Source organism: Petromyzon marinus, chromosome 48 (genome assembly GCF_048934315.1).
Source record: "Petromyzon marinus isolate PM22_M1 ecotype Great Lakes invasive population chromosome 48, UKy_Petmar_22M1.pri1.0, whole genome shotgun sequence".
In the NCBI taxonomy this organism is placed as follows: domain Eukaryota; kingdom Metazoa; phylum Chordata; class Hyperoartia; order Petromyzontiformes; family Petromyzontidae; genus Petromyzon; species Petromyzon marinus.
The window spans coordinates 6,594,846-6,618,291 of NC_133714.1; the positions used below are offsets into that span (position 1 = coordinate 6,594,846).

Here is a 23,446-nt window from a genome sequence, read left to right on the forward strand (position 1 = left end):
GCACGCCGCCCGGACCCCCGCATGACCCGGTGTCACAATTCACGGCATAGACAGTCCCGACGCAACTGGACCGTGTATAGGAGGGGGGGGGGGGGTGGGGGGACGAAGTTTAAAGGTTGGGGGACACGGGAGCGTTGTTTTTAACAGATTATTTTACATCCCCTCCCTGCCGCCGACCCGATGCCCGCAGGAGTACATCGCCAAGCAGTTTGGCTTCATGCAGAAGCAGATCGGCTACGACGTGCTGGCGGAGGACACCATCACCGCGCTGCTGCACAACAACCGCAAGCTGCTGGAGAAGCACATCACGGCCGCCGAGATCGAGACGTTCGTGTCGCTCGTGCGTAAGAACCGCGAGCCACGGTGAGTCCGCCCGCCCGCCCGCCGGCCCGCCTGTCCGCCAGCCCGCCCGCCGGCCCGCCCGGCCGCCCCGTCGGTCGCTCGATGGAACGGTCGGTCGGTCTTGCACGGGTCGGAGAGCTACAACCCGACATCGCAATCGCGAGGTGGATGCGAACTTCTCTCCCGCCGGTGCCAGCCGGCGGCGGCGTCGGCCGACGGCTGACGCCGCATTCTCGCCGCCGTGTTCCGCCGCTTTGGTGTCCGTCCGCGGCGGCCGGCGGGGTTTTACTCCGCGTCCCTCGGTTGGTTTCCCCCCCCTGCGGGTGGCTGGGAGATGTTGACCACCTCGCCCGGTGTACGCGGTGGTCGGTCGAGGGTTCGATGGCTTGCCGGAAGCCTGCACAGGTACCAGGGGTTGAGCACAGGTGCCAGAATATTTGAAACCAAATATTTCTGAAACCAAAAAAAAAAAAATCCCGATTTTCGCAACAGCTTCATGGTGCCGGGGCAAGCGGACAGACTTTCTGAAACCACCGGGACGTGCGCGAAGGAGTTGGCCACGCTCCTGCTCAGCGTCTCCCTTCTCTTCCTGCTCCTTTATCTGCCCTCCTCCGCAGGTTCCTGGACTACCTGTCCGACCTGTGCGTCTCGAACAACACGGCCATCCCCGTCACCCAGGAGCTCATCTGCAAGTCGGTGCTCAACCCCAACAACGGAGACATCCTCATCGAGACGAAGTGAGATGTTCCTCGTGATCATCGTCGTCGTCAATGAATCAATCAGCAGCAGCAGCAGAATTGGCATCATCAGTGACATAATCAGTTCTGTCATCATTGTCAGCAGCAGCAGCAGCGTCATATCATCATCGTTATATCATCACCGTCGTCAATGTCATCAGCATCATGAGCATCATTAACATCACCAGTCTCATTCTTGTTATTAGCAGCGGTGTTGTCATCATCATCAGTGTCATCATGATCATCTTCGTTATTAGCAGCAGTCATTTCATCATAATCATTATCATCATTGTCATCATTGCCATCAGCAGTAGTTGAATCATCAGTGTCATCATCAGTAATAAAATTTGGATATTATGCAACAACTGCATCATCATCATAGCAGAAGAAACCGGAGCAGCCATAAAACAACACACAGAGACAGCCTCTGTGTATTACACAAGTTAAAAACAATTTAGAATTTCCCGAGGAAATTAATTGTACATTCGGCAGGGTTTTCTGCGGGGTTCTCTGGCTTCCTCCCAGACAGAACCAAACAAACTCCCGATAACAACAATGCACGGCCGAACATCCCAAAGTAGCAGTGGCAGCAACAGCAGCAGCAATAGCAGTAGCAGCATCAACAGCATCAACAGCAGCATCAACAGCAGCAGCATCAGTTGCAGGAGTAGTAGCAGCATCAGCTGCAGGAGTAGCAGCAGCATTAGCATCAGCAGCATCAGCAGTTGCAGCATCAGCAGCAGCAGCAGCATCAGCAGCAGCATCAGTAGCATCAACAGCAGCATCATCAACAGCAGCAGCATCAGCATCATCAATAGTATCAGCATCATCAACAGCAGCAGCATCAGCATCATCAAACGCAAACAGCAGCAGCAGCATCGACAGCAGCAGCGTCAGCAGCAGCCGTCCCTTGCGCGTGCCGTGCCGTGGGCAGGTTGATGTTGTCTCAGGTGGAGGTGGAGATGGAGGAGGAGTGTGGCACGGGGGCCCCCCGCGTGGAGATGCGCGAGGAGGAGGAGGTGTGGCTCTTCTGGAGCGACGGCGACAAGGGCCAGCGCAGCAAGAGCGTGCGTGACCTGGCGCAGGACGCTCGCGACGGCCAGGCCGAGGACGCCTCCATCCTCTCGTACTATCGGTGCGTCACCCCGCGTCGTCGTCGTTGTGTGGAGATCCATCGTCTGCAGCTACGGCTACGTCACCACCACCACCATCACCACCACCACCACCACCGTCTACAGCTACCTCACCTCTACCACTACCACTATCTACAGCTACAGATTTGCCACCGCCACCACCGGCAGCTACGTCGCCTCCCCAAATAAAATTATCGCCGAGCCGCTCGCGCGTTCCGAGATTCAGCGGTGGACGGGACCCCCACCCCACCCCCACCCCCCACCCCCCCCCACCCCCCACCCCCGTGACTTGCTGACGTCTCGGAACGGGAAAGGGTTAGGGAGGGACCTGGTTGGAGATGTTGGCGGGAGGAGAGGATATCGCACGGAGTGAGGGCGCCTCATCCTGCCCTGCCCTCTGCTGGGGTGAATCTTTGCGTTCCTGCTGCCTTGGCGAACCCGGCGAGATACTCAAAGAGACCCGGGACACCGTCGTCACGTTCGCAAGAGCGATCCAGATAGTCGCCACCGATGTTGCCCGTAAGCAGGAAGCGTGGCTCCTCTGTTCGCTGGGTTCGGAGCGCGGTGCCGCTAACCTCCGCGTCGGTCCGTCCGCCCGTCTCTCGCTCGCGCGCGCGCGCAGGTACCAGCTGAACCTCTTCTCGCAGATGTGCCTCGACCGCCAGTACCTGGCCATCAACAGCATCTCGGGCCAGCTGGACGTGGAGCTGCTGCAGCGCTGCATGGCCGACGAGCAGCTGCCCTTTGACCTGCGCGCCTCCTTCTGCTGTCTCATGCTGCACATGCACGTGGACCGCGACCCGCAGGAGCCCGTGACGCCCGTACGCTACGCGCGCCTCTGGTCCGAGATCCCGTCGCAGATCACCATCGACGAGTAAGAGAGTCCGTAAAATAAACGCGGTCGCTGGGCCGAGCGCTAAAGCGTTTGGGCGCGCGTGTATGTACGAGCTTGTTTCGCCAACCGCACGTAGCCAACCGTGCCCATCGGGAGGGGCGGGGGAAGGACAGCAAACTAAACACAAAAATAAGTTCAAGAGAGGATTCTTAGTTCTTTCGGTAAAGTCACGTTGAAGGGAAACAACAAAATAATAAAATATATATAAAGCAATAAAAATTCTCACGACGTTTCGACCATAACACAAACGTCGTGAGAATTTTTATTGTTTTATATATATTTTATTATTTTATTGTTTCCCTTCAACGTGACTTTACCGAAATAACTAAGAATATGAATTACTGCAGTCACGAAAGCTTTAAATCAAAATTTAAGTTCAAGAGAGGTTACATTTTAAAGTGCATAGGTCCCGTGGATTCCTAATATCGGACAGTCCAGACATACATATGCAGCTATGGCATGCATAGTGGCTAGCCCGTGGCTAACGATGATGACTGTGATTGTGTGTGTGTGTACGTATCTACGTACGTGTATATGTACTGTATTCGAAACTTCTTTCGTACCGTACGTAGCCAACCGTGCTAATCTAAGGTGCCAAGGCACACACATGTGTACGTGTGTGTGCTAACGTGTGTATGTGTGCGTGCGCTCATCTATGGGGAGTGGTAGCGGAGCGGTTAGCGCGCTCGGCGCTACGAACCTGGAGACCCAAATTCGATTTCTGCTCACGGCCCACACCAGTGACGAATATCTGAACCGGTCCTGGGCGTCCCCTAGGTCGACTCAGCCTCAATTGAGTACCTGCTGCGATGTGTAACCATCGCCACTGGGGAGACAAAGGCGGCCGGGCGTGGTGCTGGCCACCCACCCCCTCGTGTGCCGTGCCGGCCTTCATAGGTGCTCGCTAACAGCACTTGCCCCCTACAGTCTGTTCAGGCTATTTGGGGGATCTTAAATTTTGACGTACGTGTGTGTGCGCGTGTGCGTGCGTGCGTGTGTGCGTGTGTGTGCGTGTGTTCGTGCGTGTGTGTGTGCGCGAGTGTGTGTGTGCGTGTGTGCGTGCGTGTGTGTGTGTGCCTGTGCGTGCGTGTGTGTGTGTGTATGTGTGTGTGCGTGTGTATGTGTGTGTGTGGTGTGTGTGTGTGCGTGTGTGTGTGCGTGTGTGTGTGCGTGTGTGTGTGTGTGCGTGTGTGTGTGTGTGCGTGTGTGTGTGTCTGTGTGTGTGTGTGTCTGTGTGTTGTGGGGAGCGATAGTGTAGCGGTTAGCGCGCTGCGCTATGAACCTGGCGACCCGGGTTCGATTCCCGCTCACGGCCAACACCAGTGACGATTATCTGAACCGGTCCCGGGCCTCCCCTAGGTCGACTCAGCCTCAAATGAGTACCTGGTGCGGTGTGTAAACATTGCCACTGGGGAGACAAAGGCGGTCGGGCGTGGTGCTGGCCACCCACCCCCTCGTGTACCGTTCCGGCCTTCATAGGTGCTCGCTAACAGCACTTGCCCCTACAGTCTGTTCAGGCTATACGGGGGATCTTTGTCTTTTGTGTCTGTGTGTGTGTGTCTGTGTGTGTGTGTGTCTGTGTGTGTATGTGTGTATGTGTGTGTGTGTATGTATGTGTGTGTGTGTGTCTGTGTGTATGTCACTGTGTCTGTGTGTGTCTGTGTGTGTGTCTGTGTGTGTGTGCGCAGCTATGATGCGTGCAGCGGATCGGCACGCGAGGACGCCAAGCCGCGCTTCGCCCAGACCATGGTGTTCGCCGAGGAGTACCTCCGTGACGTCGTGAGCCAGCCCTTCCCCTTCGCCGACCGCGAGAAGAACAAGCTCACCTTCCAGGTGTCACCACGCTTCTGTCGGCGGGCTGAGCCCACCTAAGGGGGACACCACCCCCCCCTCCCCCGGGCCCCTCCCCCAGGGCCCCCCCCCCGCCCCCCCCCCAGGGCTCCCCCCCCCCCCCGCGCCCTTCGGACAGCTCGCTCGCGGACGGGGTCATCCGAACGTCGCCGCTTTTTAAAAGTGGGGATCTAACGGCGGTGACAATTCACTGCACCACCCCCCCCCCCCCACCCTTGAGGCCACGAACACTTGCATTAATGGATGACCTGATGATGATCTTCTTCCCCTTCTTCTTTCGTACGGCAGCTGCCGATGTAGACGCAGAGCAACGACTACAATTTCACATCCAGGTGGTCAGCCCGGCAGAGAAGCGCGTCGGGAGACAGCGGAGTAGCGTTATCATCATCATCATCGTCGTCATCATCGTCGTCGTCATCGCTGCGATGTCTCCTTCGTATTTGTGGATTGTGCCGTTAAACGTTTGTGCGGCCTCTAATCTGGATGACCACAGTGGCGCCGCCGCCGCCGCTACCGGAGAGCTTTCAACATTCCGTTTGCCAACGTTCCATTTGCGCGTCAGTGCGTCCGCATCCACTGCCACGGTTTGCGCAGGGTGCAGCTTCGTGGTAGACCAGACGCAGAGGGGATCGTCTGCGTTGGGTCTTTCAACACGAGGCGGTGTTTGTTTGTGAGCTCTTTCCAACTCCGTTCAGCCCTCCGAGCTTCACGGGGGGGGGGGTTGAACTCGCATCGTTCGAGCGACGTCGAGGGACGGCGCTCTCGAGGTCCCCGACGAACGTGAATGCAAACGACGGCAGCGTTGACGGCGGCGTTTACGACGGGCGCTCGCGCGCGTTCGCAGGTGGTGAACCTAGCCCGGCACCTGGTGTACTTCGGCTTCTACAGCTTCAGCGACCTTCTGCGCCTGACGCGCACGCTGCTCGCCATCCTCGACTGCGTGCAGAGCTCCCCGAAGCCGCCCGCGGGACTCCTGCCCGGCAAAACGCAAGCCACCCACCGAGGTGCAGGGAGTGGGGGGGGCGACACGCACAGCAGCGCACCACCACCGCCGACATCATCAGTACCTGCATCATCATCATCATCATCAGTATCAGCATCATCATTATTATTATGAGTACCAGCATCATCATCATCAGCACCAGCATCATCATTAGCATCATCAGCACCAGCATCATCACCATCAGCACAGTCATCATTATCATCAGCACCACCACCAGCATCACTGCCATCATCAGCACAAGCATCATCATCATCAGCAGCAGCAGCACCGTGATTTTTATCAGCGCTGGGAAGAAAAAGGCGGATGGGCGTGGTGCTGGCCACACGACCTCTTTGTGCCTTGCGTGAACTTTTTTCGCACCGCACGTAGCCAACCATGCTAATCGTGGGTGCCGAGGTACACACGCGCACGTACGTGTGCGCACGTGTGCGTGCATGTGTATGCGTGCCCAGCTACGTGGAGTGGTAGTGTTAGCAGTTATAAGTTCATAGCTCCGAGTGGCTTCCTGATATCGGAAGTAAGAGCGTTCCAGACGGCCGCGGACGCGGCGCGTCTGACAGCGCCGCCGTCTCTGTTGCGACGGCGCGCCAGGGGCCGCCGCCGCTGCGAGGATGACCGGAGTTGTTGCGTGACTGTTCACGCTCCTTGACGAGATCGGGGAGGCATTGTTGGTCATTTTGTGGCGAGTCACTGTGTGTTGTGCGCACTGAGTGCGACATTCTAACGTAGCTTTACATTGCTCGCTGACAGCGCTCGGCCCATCACTGATGAAGGCCACACGGGGTGTTGCGTGCTGGCGATGCTGGTGCTGATGATGATGATGATGCTGGTGCTGACGATGCCGATGATAATGATGATAATGATGATGCTGATGATGCTGATGATGATGATGCTTGCGCTGATGATGCTGATGATAATAGTGATGCTGGTGCTGATGATAATGATGATGATGCTGGTGCTGATGATGCTGATGATAATGATGCTGGTGCTGATGATAATGATGATGATGCTGGTGCTGATGATGCTGGCGCTGATGACGCTGCTGATAATGATGATGCTGATGATAATGATGATGCTGGCGCTAATGGAGCTGATGATAATGATGATGATGATGCTGGTGCTGATGATGGTGATGATGCTGGTGGTGATGATGATAATGATGATGCTGGTGCTGATGATGCTGATGATAATGATGATGCTGGTGCTGATGATGCTGATGATAATGATGATGATGCTGGCGCTGATGCAGCTGATGATAATGATGATGATGCTGGCGCTGATGCAGCTGATGATGATGATGATGCTGATGATAATGATGATGCTGGCGCTAATGCAGCTGATGATAATGATGATGATGATGCTGGTGCTGCTGATGATGATGCTGGTGGTGATGATGATAATGATGATGCTGATGATGCTGATGATAATGATGATGCTGGTGCTGATGATGCTGATGATAATGACGATGATGCTGGCGCTGATGCAGCTGATGATGATGATGATGCTGGCGCTGATGATGGCGGTGCTGGTGGCGGCGGCGGTATTCCCCGTCCCGTCTCTGTGCCCGCAGGAAGCCACGTGATGCGCTCCATCCACGGCGTGGGCGAGCTCATGACCCAGGTGGTGCTGAGGGGGGGCGGCTTCCTGCCGGCTCCCCGGACCCCTCCGGCCGGGGGCTGCACCGCCTCCAAGCCGGCCGACGAGCAGGAGCGGGACCTGGTCGTCATGGACACCAAGCGAAAGATCATCGAGATCCTGCAGGTGGCGGCGATGGTCCGAGGGAACTCGTAGGTTTTTGTCTCCGGGTATAGAGCCCCACTCGTCACGTGGTCTAGAGCCCCACTCGTCACGTGGTCTAGAGCCCCACTCATCACGTGATCTAGAGCCCCACTCATCACGTGGTCTAGAGCCCCACTCGTCACGTGTTCTAGAGCCCCACTCATCACGTGATCTAGAGCCCCACTCATCATGTGGTCTAGAGCCCCACTCATCACCTGATCTAGAGCCCCACTCATCACGTGTTCTAGAGCCCCACTCATCACCTGGTCTAGAGCCCCACTCGTCACCTGACCTAGAGCCCCACTCGTCACCTGCTTTAGAGTCCCACTCGTCACGTGATCTAGAGCCCCACTCGTCACCTGGTCTAGAGCCCCACTCGTCACCTGGTCTAGAGCCCCACTCGTCACCTGGTCTAGAGCCCCACTCGTCACCTGATCTAGAGTCCCGCTCTTTGAGCAACAGCCAGTCAGACAGCCAGAAATCGTACAGGCAGGCGGGCAAAACACAGCCAGGCAGAGACAAGCAAGCAGACGGGCAGACAGGCAGACAGGCAGACAGGCCACGTGAGCGTCGTCGTCGTCACCGTGTCCGCCCGTCTGTCTCCCCAGTTCATCCTGAACGTGCGCCTCGACTACCGCATCTCCTGCCTCCTCTCCATCTTCAAGCGGGAGTTTGACGAGAGCCACGTGTCGGCGGGGAGCACCTCGGGGAGCCCCTCGGGGAGCTCCTCGGGCGACGTCACCCCCGACGGAGTGGGGGCGGCCCCCACCACCTCATCAGCGGGGAACGGTGAGGCCTGATCCACCGACGGACGCCTGTCGACCCCCAGCGCGGTTACGCCGGCGGTCCGACCTTGGAATTCGGCTGAACGAATGGAAGGGACACTGACTCGTCGCAGTCCTCGCCACGCGCGTCTCCCCCGTGTGTCTGTGTGTGTCTGTGTGTGTGTCTGTGTGTGTGTGCGTCTGTGTGTCTGTGTGTGTCTGGGGAGCGATAGTGTAGCGGTTAGCGCGCTGCGCTATGAACCTGGCGACCCGGGTTCGATTCCCGCTCACGGGCAACACCAGTGACGATTATCTGAACCGGTCCCGGGCTTCCCCTAGGTCGACTCAGCCTCAAATGAGTACCTGGTGCGGTGTGTAAATATCGCCACTAGGGAGACAAAGTCGGTCGGGCGTGGTGCTGGCCACCCACCCCCTCGTGTACCGTTCCGGCCTTCGTAGGTGCTCGCTAACAGCACTTGCCCCTACAGTCTGTTAAGGCTATACGGGGGATCTTTGTCTTTTATCTTTGTGTGTGGGGAGCGGTAGTGTAGCAGGTTAGCGCTACGCTGCGCTTCGAACCCGGCGACCCGAGTTCGATTCCCGCTCACGGCCAACACCGGTGGCGATTATCTGAACCGGTCCTGGGCCTTCTCCCCTACGTCGACTCAGCCTCAACTGAGTACCTTGTACAGTGTAAACATCGCCACTAGGGAGACAAAGGCGGTCGGGCGTGGTGCTGGCCACCTACCGCTTCGTGTACCGTGCCGGCCTGCATTGGTGCTACTCGCTGACAGCACTTTCCCCTGCAGTCTGTTAAGGCTACACGGGGGATCTTTGTCTTTGTTGTGCTGGGTTCCAGGGAGCCTGGAGCTGGAGCGGATTTACGAGCACGCTGAGGCCATCTTCGAGGGAAAGTGAGTTCCGTGTGTGTGTATGTGTGCGCACGTGTGTAGACTTCGGTGTGTGTGTCTGTCTGTGAGGAGTGGTGGTGCAGCGGTTAGCGCTACGAACCAGGCCACCCGAGTTCGATTCCCGCTCACGGCCAACACCCGGTGGCGATTATCTGAACCGGTTTTGGGCCTCCCCTCGGTCGACTCAGCCTCGAATGAGTACCTGGTGCGGTGTGTAAACATCGCCACTGGGGAGACAAAGGCGGCCGGGCGTGGTGCTGGCCACCCACCCCACCGTGTTCCGCTTCCGGCCTCCATAGGTGCTCGCTAACAACACTTGCCCCTGCGGTCTGTTACAGGCTACACGGGGGGGACCTTTGTCTTTGATAGACCTGGGTGTGTGTGTGTGTGTGGGGAGCGGCAGTGTCACAGTTAGCGCGCTGCTCTGATCAGCACGGTTGGCTACGTACGGCGCAAAAGAAGTTCAACATACACACACACGTGACAAATCTTCCAAATAATCTAACCCACACGCGCCGAGTGAACTTACGATCGGTCAACATCCCGCAGAGCAGTGACTAACACCTCTCTAACCCCCCGGGGGGGGGGTACATGCTCCCTCTCTTCATCACCTCCCCTCCCCCCCTCCCCGTTAAACCGAAACACAGCGGTCACTCGCAACCGCGCCGAATGCTTTCGCATTACACCTCGCGGACACGGATCGCGTTTCTTTTGTTGCTGTGCGGCGGTGGTGGTGGTGGTGGGGGGGGTTAGCACGGAGAGCGCCGTCCTGGACCTGGACGGGCACGGAGGGCGCACGTTCCTGCGGGTGTTGCTCAACCTCACCATGCACGACTACCCGCCGCTCGTCTCGGGCGCCCTGCAGCTCCTGTTCAAGCACTTCAGCCAGCGCCAGGAGGTGCTGCAGGCCTTCAAGCAGGTGTGTGTGTGTGTGTTCATATTGTTGGTTCTTTCGGTAAAGTCACGTTGAAGGGAAACAATAAAATAATAAAAAATTCTCACGACTTTTCGACCGTAACACAAGCGGTCATCATCAGGTGTGAAAACCAACGGCAAGAAACATTTGAAAGAAGTTGGCGGTTTGCATTTAGTTATTTCTTTTAAAACGTTAGCACCACGGAGAGCGATTTGACAGTTTGTTAGATGGACGAGTTCATCTATGTTCGGAAAAGAGGAGGGGGGAGACGAAAAATTAATGTATGCTGTCTGAAAGCCACCGTAAGCGTGAACAATCAATTAAGACCCGAAATGGTTTATCAAATCCTTCCAATGATTGCTAAGCCAGAATTCATCTTCTCGGTTGAAATTGCCTCTGTGTTTGTATATGTGGATAGCCTCATGAACGAATCTCTCATGGTAGCCAGATGGCTTGCAAAGAACCTCTGTCTTGGAGAAGTCAATGTCATGTGAGCCTACTGAATTATAACAGTGATCTGCCACGGCCGAGGTGTTGGTCCTACCGTGTTTAAGGTCTGCTTTGTGTTCACGAATGCGGTCCGAGACATGTCGTTTGGTTTCTCCAATGTAACTACTACCACAGAGGCAACTTAGTTTGTAGACACCAGGGTACTGTATGTCCGGAATCACATCTTTTACAGACGGAACCAGATCGCGGATTTTATGTAATGTGTTGAAACGAACCTGGATCTTGTGTTTATTCAAGATTTTGTTTTATATATATTATTATTTTATTGTTTCCCTTCAACGTGACTTTACCGAAAGAACCAAGAAAATGAATCACTGCAGTCACGAAAGCTTTAAATCAAAATTTATGTGTGTGTGTGTGGGTGACCGCCCGTCGGGGCAAGTGCTGTCGACGAGCACCTACCAAGGCCGTCGTGACGCACGGGACGGAGGCAAAGGGCCCCCTTGTGGCCTACAACAGGCTGTTGGGGCGAGTGTTGATAGGGGGGACCTCGTAAGGCGTTGCACGATGCGGTTGGCGCCCATCCACCTCGTCTCATCCACACTGCGTTCAGCCACACCCTGCCTCACATCGTCATCTCTTGCCACCCCCGAGTTCCCACAAGAATAACCTCCCCCAGTTCGAGGAGTTGCGTTGGCTCTCGCCCTGCACGGCTTTCAACGAGCGCTGATTTGTTGCTCGGCCCTTTAGCAATGGGGCTTTGGGCCGCCCGTGCTCAGCAATCGACGATTTTAAAAAAAATATATATATATAAAATATAGATATAAAGAAAAGATAATGAATCTAAAAGCGGCAGCCGGAAACTGTTTATAATTGAGAGGGGACGGCAGCTGGCCCCCGTTTAGCATTCAGTTCCTGAAGAAGGTCCCGGGTACACGGAGCAAAACGTCGGTACGTCGCGCCGAACAAAACGCGCGGCGCGACACGTGAAGCGCGTCGGGAGAGCAACGCAGCAGCAGCAGCACAGCCTGTGCCAAACCCACACGGTGGTCAGATTTTTTACTCTTCAATTCTTCCCACGTCTATGCCCGACGCTCCCCTCACCTGGGCCACGTGCCCACCCCCCCCCTACCCGTGCCTCCCACTACCCCCCACCCTCCACCCACCCCTCTACCCCCCTCCACCCACGACCGCGCAGGTCCAGCTGCTGGTCACCAGTCAGGACGTGGAGAGCTACAAGCAGATCCGCGCCGACCTCGACCAGCTGCGTCTGCTGGTGGAGAAGTCGGAGCTCTGGGTCTACAAGAGCCGGCACTTCTCGCACGCCGGCACGCCCGACGGCGCCGCTGCGGCGGCACGCGCCGACGGCGCGCCGGACCTCGCCGGCACCGGGAAGAAGAGGCCAAAGTCCGAGGTGCCGAGCCCAGAACGACGGATCGGGCGTTGTTTGTTTTTTTTTTGCCCTCCCGACGTCGCGTCGGATTTACACGAACGTCGCCGCGCAACTGCTGCGGATTGGCCTTTTAAAACGATGGCTCGCGGCCAACACCGCTGACGAATATCTGAACCGGGACTCCGCTAGGTCGACTCCGCCTTAAACGAGTGCCTGGTGCGGTGTGTAATTGATCGGCACCGGGGGAGTCAAAGGCGGCCGGGCGTCATGCTGGCCACCACCCCCCCCCCCCCCCCCTGTCTCGTGCTAGCGCCGTCTGATGAAGGCGAAACGCGGGATCTTTGTTTGAGGATCACGGTGGTGCCGCTAGATGGAAGCACCTTAGTCACTCTGAACCCGAATCCCCCCGCCTCTACCCCCCCCCCGCCTCTACCCCCCCCGCCTCTACCCCCCCCCGCCTCTACCCCCCCCGCCCCCGTGTGTGTGCAGTCGGACCCCCCCACGAGCGTCGTCATGGACGTGCAGTTTGGGCCAGCGATGGACTCGACGAGCATCAGGAACTACATCACCATCCAAGAGGTGACGCACAGCGTCAGCGTTATCACCATCATTGTCGTCGTCTTAATGGGCCAGTGATGATCCTCGTTAACGTCATCGTCATAATCATCATTATAATCATCATCGCGTTAAATGAGCCAGTGATGATGTTTTGTTATCGTCATCATTCCAATTATCGCCGAGTTAATGAGCCAGTAATGAAAATCATCATCATCGTCATTATCATCACCGTTGTAATCATCATCATCTTAATGAACCGGTGATGATCATCGTAATATCATCATCGGCATAATCACCATCATCATCGTTTTCGTCGTCATCATTGTCATAATCATCATTGTAATTACCATCGGGTTAATGAGCCAGTGATGATGATCATCATCATCATCATCGTAATCATCAAATAGACCAATCCAGGTTTCAGCCACCTGTGGTCAAACTGGGTTCTCAAGGGCGGTGAGTCGATGGTCCTGGGCCTGGTCACCAATGACCCACGTGGTGACCCAACAAACACAATAGGGGCTGTATCGTAGGCTGAGCTGTGATAAAAAAAAATATTAAAGGCCGAGCTGTGATTGGCCAAGTGAAGCGAGTTGGCTCACCACACTTGGCAGTCACCAATGGCTGACTGCACGTCGACAACAACCACAACAACGACCACAACAACCACAACCAAGAGTGGTCCCGGCTACATTGGGACGCTTGGCCCAACTGCAAATTTGGCGAGAGCCTTTCGCTGGCAGAGAGTGAGCCTCACTAGCCCCCCCCCCCACCTCAGCCCCCCCTCGGAACAACGAGCGGCTCGCTGAGAATTGAGCGAATGCTCGACACGCTCTAAATAATCAGTCCAATTTTGTTTCATGTAATTGCGTTATTAATAATTGCACAGCATTAGCGGTGTGGGGGGGGGGGGGGTCACAGCCGGGTTATTATACAGCTTGGCTCATTATGAGATAATCAGTTCCCGCGCGAGGCCGGGCTTGCAAGTGGCCGTGCATTAATATTCGAGAACACAGAAACCCAATATCAACACGGGCATTGCCCAAGCGGTGTCCCTTTAAACTTTGCAACTGATTGTAATTAAAAAATTTTTTTATTAGAATTCTCGTCTCGGACTTGGATAGCTCGCTGATTATAATAAGTACCGCAGTGTACGGCATTCTGTTAATCCACTCTTGGGTGAGGAGCAGTTTTTTTTTGTTTTGTTTTTATCACTCGCCACTGATGTTGGTTGGCCGTGTACTGGAATCGAACTCAGCTCGCCGGGTTGAAAGCGCAGTGCACGAACAAAGTCGCCACTACTCCCTCCCGGTGTTGTTATCAATATTATTGTTGTTATTATGATCCATAATAGAGGTTTTTTGGGGTTAGATCGCGTAAATGTATAAATGTGTCGTTAAACCCGCCACCACCCGACGCAGCCACCTAGTGAGGGTTATCACGTAAACAGAACGTGGCCAATTCGTCACTAGTACAGCACTAACCGGTGTGTTGGAGAGTACGTCCACAACATTTACAAACTGAGTACGACGTTTCGCCAGTAATTACAACGAGCATCATTAGGCGGACAGCCAAAGTATTGGTCGCCAAGGCCCAGGTGTTGATGATGGCGGCGCGTTAGCTTGTGCTGACGACGTGGCCCAGGTGGAGTCCACGTGCAGACGCCGGATGGAATGTTGCAGGGGAAGGGGTCGTGAGAGGTGTTGGCTTCTAATGTCGCTGAAGCATTATGGGTAAAATAAAAAAAAAGTGAAATCCGGCAGTGAAATCTGTCCACCTCTTCTCCAGGTTGCTTCTGAAAAATAAGCCAATAGTTCAGTGGGCTTCACCTGGAAAGATCAAACAAAATAGTTTGGTTTTTAACTGACAATTTAGTTTCGTTTGTGTATTTTTGTTTAAAGTGACGTGTTTACCTTCCCTATGCTTTTCACTCCTATCGTGTTATTGCATTCTTGTCAAGTTTTGACCCGACCCTTCTGGAGGTCTTCGAAAAGAGTTGTATAGCTGATCAGATTCTTTCTCCAGTATCAATAAATATTCTGATTCTAATCTCTCTTCTCCTCCTCCACCCTCCTCCTCTTCATCATCTCACTCCTCCTCTCACCCATCCTTCTCCCCCTGCTTTTTTTCCTCTTCCGCCTCTCCCTCCTCTTCCTGTGTCACCTCCTCACCTCTCCTCTCACCCCTCCCCTTACTCTCTCCATCCTCCCCTTACTCATCCTCATCCTCCTCCCCCACCCCCGCGTGTAGATCCTGGTGCGGCTGAGCCGTCTGTGCGTGCAGGAGGGGGCGTTTGGTCGCCGCACGCGCAAGCAGCAGCAGCGCCTGCTGAGGAACATGGGGGCCCACGTCGTGGTGCTGGAGCTGCTGCAGATCCCCTACGAGAAGGTGGGGCGGGCGATAGTCACCCGCTAGACCGCCCCCGCTCGTACTCTCTCTCTCTCGCTCGATCCCTCGCTCGCTCACCCGCTCGCACGCTTGCCAGCTGTTCCGCTCACCCGCTCGCACGTTTACCAGCTGTCCCGCTCACCCGCTCGCCCGCTCGCACGCTTACCAGCTCACCCGCTCGCACGCTTGCCAGCTCACCCGCTCGCACGCTTGCCAGCTCACCCGCTCGCACGCTTGCCAGCTCACCCGCTCGCACGCTTGCCAGCTCACCCGCTCGCACGCTTACCAGCTCACCCGCTCACCCTCTCGCACGTTTACCAGCTGTTCCGCTCACCCGCTCACCCGCTCGCACGCTTACCAGCTCACCCGCTCGCACGCTTGCCAGCTCACCCGCTCGCACGCTTACCAGCTCACCCGCTCACCCTCTCGCACGTTTACCAGCTGTTCCGCTCACCCGCTCACCCGCTCACCCGCTCGCACGCTTACCAGCTCACTCGCTCGCACGCTTGCCAGCTCACCCGCTCGCACGCTTACCAGCTCACCCGCTCGCACGCTTACCAGCTCACCCGCTCACCCGCTCATCCGCTCGCACGCTTACCAGCTTACCAGCTCGCGTGCTCGCCTGCTCACTCAAGCGCTCGCTCGGAGACTGGAGGAGGTGGGGGGGGGGGGGGGGAGGAATTTTTAAAGAAACTCGCACCGGAGTTTCAACTGCCGCTCCGGGGAGGTGGAATCGAAACCGGCGACTCTGTGGATCGCAAGTGCGGCGTTGACAACCGGGTGGTGGCTATGCTTCGCCGGGGGCCTAGCAATGCAGTGCTGTGGGGGCCAGCGGAGAGAGGGTTGGTTTTGTAAACGCCCCCCACTTCTTCCGCAGAGTCACGGCCAATTACGTCCGCGGCGCACCCTGCCCACAACCGAATTGCACTTTCGCTATTACTCCCGTGCGGCGCGTGCGTCACACGTTGAATTGGAGGCTTTTATTGTAATCGCACCACCGTGGCAGCTCCCACCCGGCTGCTCCCCCCACCCCCCACCCCACCTCCGCTATTATTCACGATCACGTCGTGCCGTGTCCCCTCCCCCGGCGGTGCGGCGGTGGCAGAACGAGGACACGCGAATGCAGGCCATCATGCAGCTCGCCCACGAGTTCCTGCAGAACTTCTGCGCGGGCAACCAGCAGAACCAGGCGCTCCTCTTCATGCACATCCACCTCTTCCTCACGCCTGGGGTGAGCGGGGAGACGGCGAGGACGACGGCGAGGACGGCAGATGAGGTCCACGGGTGATCACGTGGGGGGAAGGAACCCGGCGATGAGCAGGAGCGATGAGGCTGCGTTTGAGCCGGGTTAAGTGCAGTGAGTTAAAACAAAAACAAAGATGATGTTTTATTTTACCTGGTAAGGCCCCACACCACTGAGCTGCTTGGCTCGTTTTCACAAGCGACCTGGCTATCACCAATGATAGCTCAATGAGCCGGCTCATCACGTGGACATTTATCGCAGGCAAATGCTCTAAACGCGTGTTGTTGGTTCGAAATGTGTAGGGGAAAACCGACGGAGAATAATCCACGCGTCAGGGTCGGGATCGAACCCACGACCTCCTGTATACCAGGCGAGGTAGTTAACATCCCCTAGCCACCGTGGTGGTGATAAGAGAGAGAGACACGCAAACTCCAAATATACAGCAGCAGGTTTCAGGGTCGGGATCGAACCCACGACCTCCTGCATACCGGGCGAGATAGTTAACATCTCCTAGCCACTGCGGCGCCCTTACGGCCTCAGTCCAGAATGCCTTACATAGAGACCAATAAACTCGGGTAGAAACCCATAGACTGACATAGACTCTGAGTTGTCATTAAACCACCGGGTTCTCAGTGAGTTGATGGTTTCCGTCCAGAATTACTTGCATAGAGACCAATCGACTCACGTAGAAACTCATCGACCAACATAGACTGAGCTGCGATTGAACCGGGTTCTCAAGCGCACTGAGTTGATGGTCTCTGCCCGGTCACCAGTGAGTGCACGAGAAGCACCATTGCTTTAGAATGCATTTCCTGCACTTTAACTTGGTACTGTGAAGAAGGGCCCTTGCCTGAAACGTCACCTATGACATACGCATCCTTCCTTTTGAGGCCCGCGGCGTTTTTTGACGAAAGTGTTATTGAGTTTTCCTATTCAGTTAGATACATATTTACATATTCATGAATTATATTCTCCTTGCGCCAATGCGGCGGGTGGCGCCAGGCAATTTGAGTTTCAGCTCTGAGAATGACGGCGCCGCCGCCTCGACCGTCGAGCCGACGGGGCCTCGGTGACGCGCGGGGGGGCGGGGCCCGGGCGCCGGCCCTCCGCTCTCGCGAGCGGGCCCGCTCGCGGAGGGCCACCTCCCTAGGCAGCCCCGGGACATCCGCTCCCGCGGACCGTCGCCCGGCACGAAAGGGACCCGTTCCGCGCGCCGCCTTTGCGAGCGATGCCGAGCCGATCCGTCGCGTCGAGGTCTCCGCGAGCGCGGTGGTGGGCCCGGCGCTGCGGGGGCAGCGGCTAGCCGGGGGGCCTGGTGGATCGCCGCGCACGCCCGCGACGGGGTGTTGGCGAGACTCCCTTCCCGGGGGGCTTCGAGGAGGTTGCAATGCCCTGGCTCGCCACGAGAATGCAGCACAGCCGCGAAGTGTGGACTGACGTCCCAATTCATGTCTGTACGATAAGCCTCCTCCTCCTCCTGCTCCCCACCCCCCACCCCCCCACACCTCGTCGCAGCTGCTCGAGGCCCTGACGATGCAGCACATCTTCATGAACAACGCGCAGCTGTGCAGCGAAGTGACGGAGCGCGTGGTGCAGCACTTTGTGCACTGCATCGAGACGCACGGCCGCCACGTGCAGTACCTGCGCTTCCTGCAGACCATCGTGCGCTCAGAGGGCAAGTACAGCAAGAAGTGCCAGGACATGGTGATGGCCGAGGTGAGCGGGTGACCGAGTTGCACGCGACCGAGACGATCGCGACACGCGAAGCTATTCAGTTGCACGCGACCGAGACGATCGCGGCAGCTGCCCCGCTCGGTCGCGTTGCCCGGCCCAATCACCATGAGCATCTGTCCCCACTGAAGCTCTTTCGCACGCCGCCCGCCTCCCGCCGCAGCTGCTGAACGGCGGCGAGGAGGTGCTCGTGTTCTACACGGACCGCGCCTCCTTCCAGGCGCTCGTCGCCATGATGCGCTCGGAGCGCGAGCGCTCGGACGGCGACGGCGCCCTCGCGTACCACGTGACGCTCGTCGAGCTGCTGGCCGCCTGCACCGAGGGCAAGAACGTCTACACGGAGATCAAGTGCAACTCGCTCCTCCCGCTCGAGGACATCGCCCGCGTCGTCACGCACGACGACTGCATCCCCGAGGTGAGCCCCTGCCGGCCGTGTCCCCCCCCAACCCCCCCCCTCTCCCCCATCCCACACCCCCCGCCCCCCCCCCCACCCTCCAGCGACAACGGAGGACAGAGGAGCGGCGCTCGCGACAACAACGAGCGGAGCGCCGGGCGCCTAAAGTGCAGAGAGTTGACCCGTGGCACCTGGGTCTGTCTGTGAGCTGCCAGTAGCGGGCCTTCCACGCTTCACGTGGCACAAGCGCCGTGGTGACGTCACCGCCACTTGGTGAACGGCGGTTGTTGTCGTTGTTGTTGTTGTTGTGCGCGTGGCTGCTCCGTGAAAGTGGCTGGGGCTGACGGCTCATCTCCACGTGTCCCCGGTGAGCCGCCCGAAAATGATTTGGCCGCCCGAGGCGGAGGAAACCTTTAAGGGACCGTGTCGGGAGGCACGCAGTGCTTACACGCGGTGCACGTTTTGATCGGCGCATTCGCGTTACCAAAGTGCAACCGGGATCGGTTACCGGCGCCTGACTTTCAGAACCGGTAATCGATTCTGAAAATGTATTTCTCCGAGTTTCACCGGCTACCGTTGAACGGCCCAATTGCATACACGGGCATGCCATTGCTCTGTTGTCACAGGTGAAGATTTCCTACATCAACTTCCTGAACCACTGCTACGTGGACACGGAGGTGGAGATGAAGGAGATCTACACGAGCAACCACATGTGGAAGATGTTCGAGAGCTTCCTGGTGGACATCAGCCGGGTAAGGAGGGTCGGGTCCCTCCCCGCTCCTCCCCGCTCCTCCCCGCTCCTCCCTCCCCACTCCTCCCTCCCCGCTCCTCCCTCCCCACTCCTCCCTCCCCGCTCCTCCCTCCCAGCTCCATTCCTGCTCCTCCCTCCCTGCTCTGGTTCGACCCATTCCCAATTCATGTACCTTTCAGAGCTCATTTAAGAGTGGAAAACTAGAATTTATCTCCCTCCCTCCACCTCGTTCCCTGGTCTTTCTCCCTGTCTCCCCGCCCGTCTCCACGTGCCCCGGGTACCCCCCCCCGTCTCGTCGTCCCCCCGCGTCGCGCAGGTCTGCAACACGACGACGGACCGCAGGCACGCGGACACGGTGCTGGAGAAGTACGTCACGGAGACGGTGACCAACGTCATCACCACCTTCTTCAGCTCGCCCTTCTCCGACCAGAGCACCAACCTCCAGGTGAGGACGTCGTCCCAATCCGCCTGTCCCCGCCACCCTCTCGCCCTCCCGCTTACCTCCCCGTCTGCGTGTCCGCACACACGTCGTTGCGTCTGTCCGCGGCGTTTGGATCAAGCGCGCCGCGCTACGAACCTGGCGGCTCGAGTTCGATTTTCGCTCGCGGCGACCAACACCGGCGACGATGACCTGCACCGGCCCTGGCCGGGCGCGGTGCCGGACACCCGCCCCGTCGCCGCGCCGTGCCGGCCTTCGTGGGTGCTCGCTCGCTAAACAGCACTTGCCCCGACAGTCCGTCGAGGCTATACGTGGGAGGAGGAGGGAACTTTGCCTGTGCGTACGTTGCGTCAGGCTCGCCAGCCGATCTTCGTGCAGCTGCTGCAGGGCGCCTTCCGTGTTTACCACTGCCCCTGGCCGTCGCTCGCTCAGAAGGCGTCCGTGGAGACCTGCATCAAGACGCTGTCGGATGTCGGTAAGTGACGGGCCTCACAGCAGCCAATTGCGGTATCCCTCCCCCCCCCCCCCACGGGATTAAACGACGCTCCGGAAAATAAGACGCAAACCCCAAAGCTCGTGATCGGTGTCGCTACTAGGCACAAGCAAACCAAGCCATTTGCTTGGTTTGCTTGTGCCTAGCGCAGCCACTGCATGAGGGTTTCACCTGCTGGTTAATACGAAAAATTACGAAATAAAATTTTTTTAACCCTTTCCCGTTCCGACGATGTAACGGTACGTCATCGGTTTTTCTTGCGGTTCCGTTCCGATGGCGTACGTTTTCGTCATCCAAACGAAACCGGCAGGAAAACGAAAATAAAATAACTTTATCGGTACCGAGGCTCCCACAAGGCCATGCGGGAGGGCGTGTGGCACAACTTGGCGCCAGCTACCATAGAGTGCAATCGTGTCGCGAGAGTAAAATGTATGCTGAGCCGCTTGCCCGTCCCGAGATTCAGAGGTGAACGGGACCCCCACCCTGCAACTTGCAGACGGCCCACGACGTGAAAGGGTTAAATGCCGTGCAGCGTCGCTCTCCGTCAGCGCTTTCAACCCGACGTTCGACAAAAAAGTTCGGACCAAACTCCCCCACCGCCTTACCTTCCTAAGCCGCCTCGATCCACGCGCTCGCAAACCTGCCGAACCTCCTCGACCTGCCTCCCCTCCGCTCACCTCTTCTCCGCTCCACCTCCTCAAACCCCCCCCCCCCCCCCCACCGCCGCCGCGGCCCCCCAGCGAAGAGCCGATCCATCGCGATCCCCGTGGACCTGGACAGCCAGGTGAACTCGCTGTTCCTCAAGCCTCACTCGCACCTCATCCAGAAGACGGCGCTCAACTGGAGGATGAGCGCCCGCAACCTCGCGCGGAGAGAGTCCATGTCGGGCCTCTCGCTCGACTACCGCCACATCATCGAGAGGCTGCAGGTGTTGTCCCGCTCCGCGTTTGTGCGCGCGTGTCGTTCCCCGTGTGAGTGTGTCGTTCCGGTAGTGTAGCGGTTAGCGGGGAGCGTTGTGACACCCGGTGACCCGAGTTCGATTCCCGCTCATGGCCAACAACAGTAACGATTATCTGCATCGGTCCTGGGTACACTCAAATGAGTGTACCTGGTGCGGTTTGTAAACATTGCAACAAGGGAGACAAAGGCGGCCGGGCGTGGTGCTGGCCACCCACTCTCTCGTGTGCCGTTCCGGCCTTCATAGGTGGTCGCTAACAGCACTTGCCCCAACAGTCCGTTGCAGGCTACACGGGGGATCTTTGTTGCTCTGTGTGTGCCGCTCTCGATGTGTGTCATTTGCATGTTCTGTATACCCACCATGCATCTCCATGGCGGATATTTAAACTTGGCCAGCGAGTATCATCTATGCCACGACGCACCCGTGTGTGTTTTACAGGCTCAACTCTATGTGACCTTGCATCCCAATGATAATTGTCCACCAAATGAAAATGCTGCCTTGACATTTGTGTGTGGGTGTGGTGTGTGTCTTCTTACAATTTCCCCCAAAGCCTCACTCGGTCTCCACGTCTTTTCCCAAGATGTGGTCTGCACCAAATTTTCCCCCAACCCTCAGGGGAATGGAAAGAAACTTTTATTGAATTTAATTTAAAATGTAGTCGCCCCCACAGGATAATCGTGTTGGCAATCACGAGTCAGGGTTTCATTAGCGTGGGTCAAAGGTCATCAGTCACACACAGCTCATCATCGACACCATTCCTTCTGGTAACAACGAGTCCTGATTCACCTTTGCGCCACAAACATGAACACGAGTTACCCGCCCGCCGTGACCGCCCGACAGACAGGCACGCTCGCTCACGTTTGACGGACGAGCGAGATTCCACCTGGCCCCCCCCCACCCCCCCTTGCAATGTAGATTTTTGAAGTTTTTTCTTTTATTACTCTGCCGGAAGGACATCGTGGCGACGCTGGAGGAGCAGCTGAGGCCGCTGGTGCAGGCGGAGTTGTCTGTCCTGGTGGACGTCCTCCACCGGCCGGAAATGCTCTTCCCGGAAGGAACGGACGTCCGGCAGAAATGTGAGAGCGGCGGATTTATCAGCAGGTGACCGCCACCACCACCACCACCGCCGCCGCCACCGCCGCCGCCACCACCAACACAACCACCACTGCCACTACCACCACCATGAACACCACGACCACCACCACCTCGACCACCACCACCGCCGTCGCCACCACCACCACCGCCACGGCCACGACCACCACGACCAGCACCACCATCAACGCCATGAACACCGCCGCCACCGCCACTGCTTAACGTCAGAGGCAAATATCTGAACCAATCCTCGGCCTCTCGCTAGGTCGACGCATACTTCAATGAGTATCCGGTGCGGAGTGCTCACATCTTTTGTCTTTGTGCGCGCGTGCGCGTGCGTGTGTGTGTGCGTGTATGTGTGTGTGTGTGTGTGTGCGTGTGTGTGTGTGCGCGTGCGTGTGTGTGTGCGCGTGTGTGTGTGTGCGCGTGCGTGTGTGTGCGCGTGTGTGTGCGCGTGTGTGTGCGCGTGTGTGTGCGTGCGTGTGTGTAAGCTGTAAGCCCCAGGCTACTTTGGGCTCGCCTTCCCATCAACCGGAGGCGAGGAATGGTGGTCGTGGTTACTTATGCCCCCACCGAAGATGAACATCCGTGGAGGGATGCAGGCAAAGCCAATGAGTCAGATGCCTTCTATGACCTCCTGTCACAGGTGCTGGCTAAAGTGGCCCCTCGGGATAGAGTCATCATGTTGGGTGACTTCAATGCCCGAGTTGGTCATGATACTGGCACCTGGTCTGGAGTGATTGGAGGGCATGGGCCAGATCAGCTCAATAACAACGGTAGGAGGCTGCTAGATTTTTGTGCAGCCCATGGGCTTGTAATTACCAACACGCTGTTCCGGCATCGGCGCATCCACACAACATCATGGATGCATGCCGGGTCCAAGCAAGAACATCTTCTGGACTACATAGTGACGGACCAGCGAATGCGAGCCCATGTCCTTGACACCAGGACCTACCGTGGAGCTGATCTGCCCTCTAACCATCGACTAGTCATCTGTAAGATGCGCCTGCCATTCTTCCACTCCGGTGGTGGGTGTACACCCAGGACCCCATTCCAACATAAAGTGGCCTGGTCTCAGTTATCTGATGAAAGTTGCAAGCGAGAATTTCATCATCGCTTGCGGCTGGGATGGGGCATCGTCCCCGACTCCTCCTGATGTCGAGGGTAAATGGGCGAGGTTTAGGACTGTGACTCATGCAGCTGCAATGGCTGCTTTGGGTACGCG

General features: G+C 57.2%; 1 protein-coding gene across 4 annotated transcripts in view; it reads left to right on the forward strand.

The window, feature by feature from the left end:
* The window catches only part of LOC116952798 (inositol 1,4,5-trisphosphate-gated calcium channel ITPR1-like), a 275,732-nt gene that overhangs the window by 106,234 nt on the left and 146,052 nt on the right, over positions 1 to 23,446 (forward strand). For all 4 annotated transcript variants that reach the window (XM_032972456.2, XM_076074483.1, XM_076074484.1 and 1 more), the window contains 21 exons: positions 191 to 363; positions 960 to 1,079; positions 2,014 to 2,214; positions 2,835 to 3,086; positions 4,796 to 4,940; positions 5,803 to 5,962; positions 7,532 to 7,722; positions 8,349 to 8,529; positions 9,364 to 9,418; positions 10,169 to 10,334; positions 11,980 to 12,195; positions 12,664 to 12,753; positions 14,983 to 15,120; positions 16,226 to 16,351; positions 17,879 to 18,079; positions 18,258 to 18,509; positions 19,115 to 19,240; positions 19,556 to 19,684; positions 20,033 to 20,153; positions 20,912 to 21,099; positions 22,082 to 22,230. In XM_032972456.2, coding sequence (XP_032828347.2) covers positions 191 to 363; positions 960 to 1,079; positions 2,014 to 2,214; positions 2,835 to 3,086; positions 4,796 to 4,940; positions 5,803 to 5,962; positions 7,532 to 7,722; positions 8,349 to 8,529; positions 9,364 to 9,418; positions 10,169 to 10,334; positions 11,980 to 12,195; positions 12,664 to 12,753; positions 14,983 to 15,120; positions 16,226 to 16,351; positions 17,879 to 18,079; positions 18,258 to 18,509; positions 19,115 to 19,240; positions 19,556 to 19,684; positions 20,033 to 20,153; positions 20,912 to 21,099; positions 22,082 to 22,230 — 3,380 coding nt within the window. The remainder of the gene's footprint in view (positions 1 to 190; positions 364 to 959; positions 1,080 to 2,013; positions 2,215 to 2,834; positions 3,087 to 4,795; positions 4,941 to 5,802; positions 5,963 to 7,531; positions 7,723 to 8,348; positions 8,530 to 9,363; positions 9,419 to 10,168; positions 10,335 to 11,979; positions 12,196 to 12,663; positions 12,754 to 14,982; positions 15,121 to 16,225; positions 16,352 to 17,878; positions 18,080 to 18,257; positions 18,510 to 19,114; positions 19,241 to 19,555; positions 19,685 to 20,032; positions 20,154 to 20,911; positions 21,100 to 22,081; positions 22,231 to 23,446) is intronic.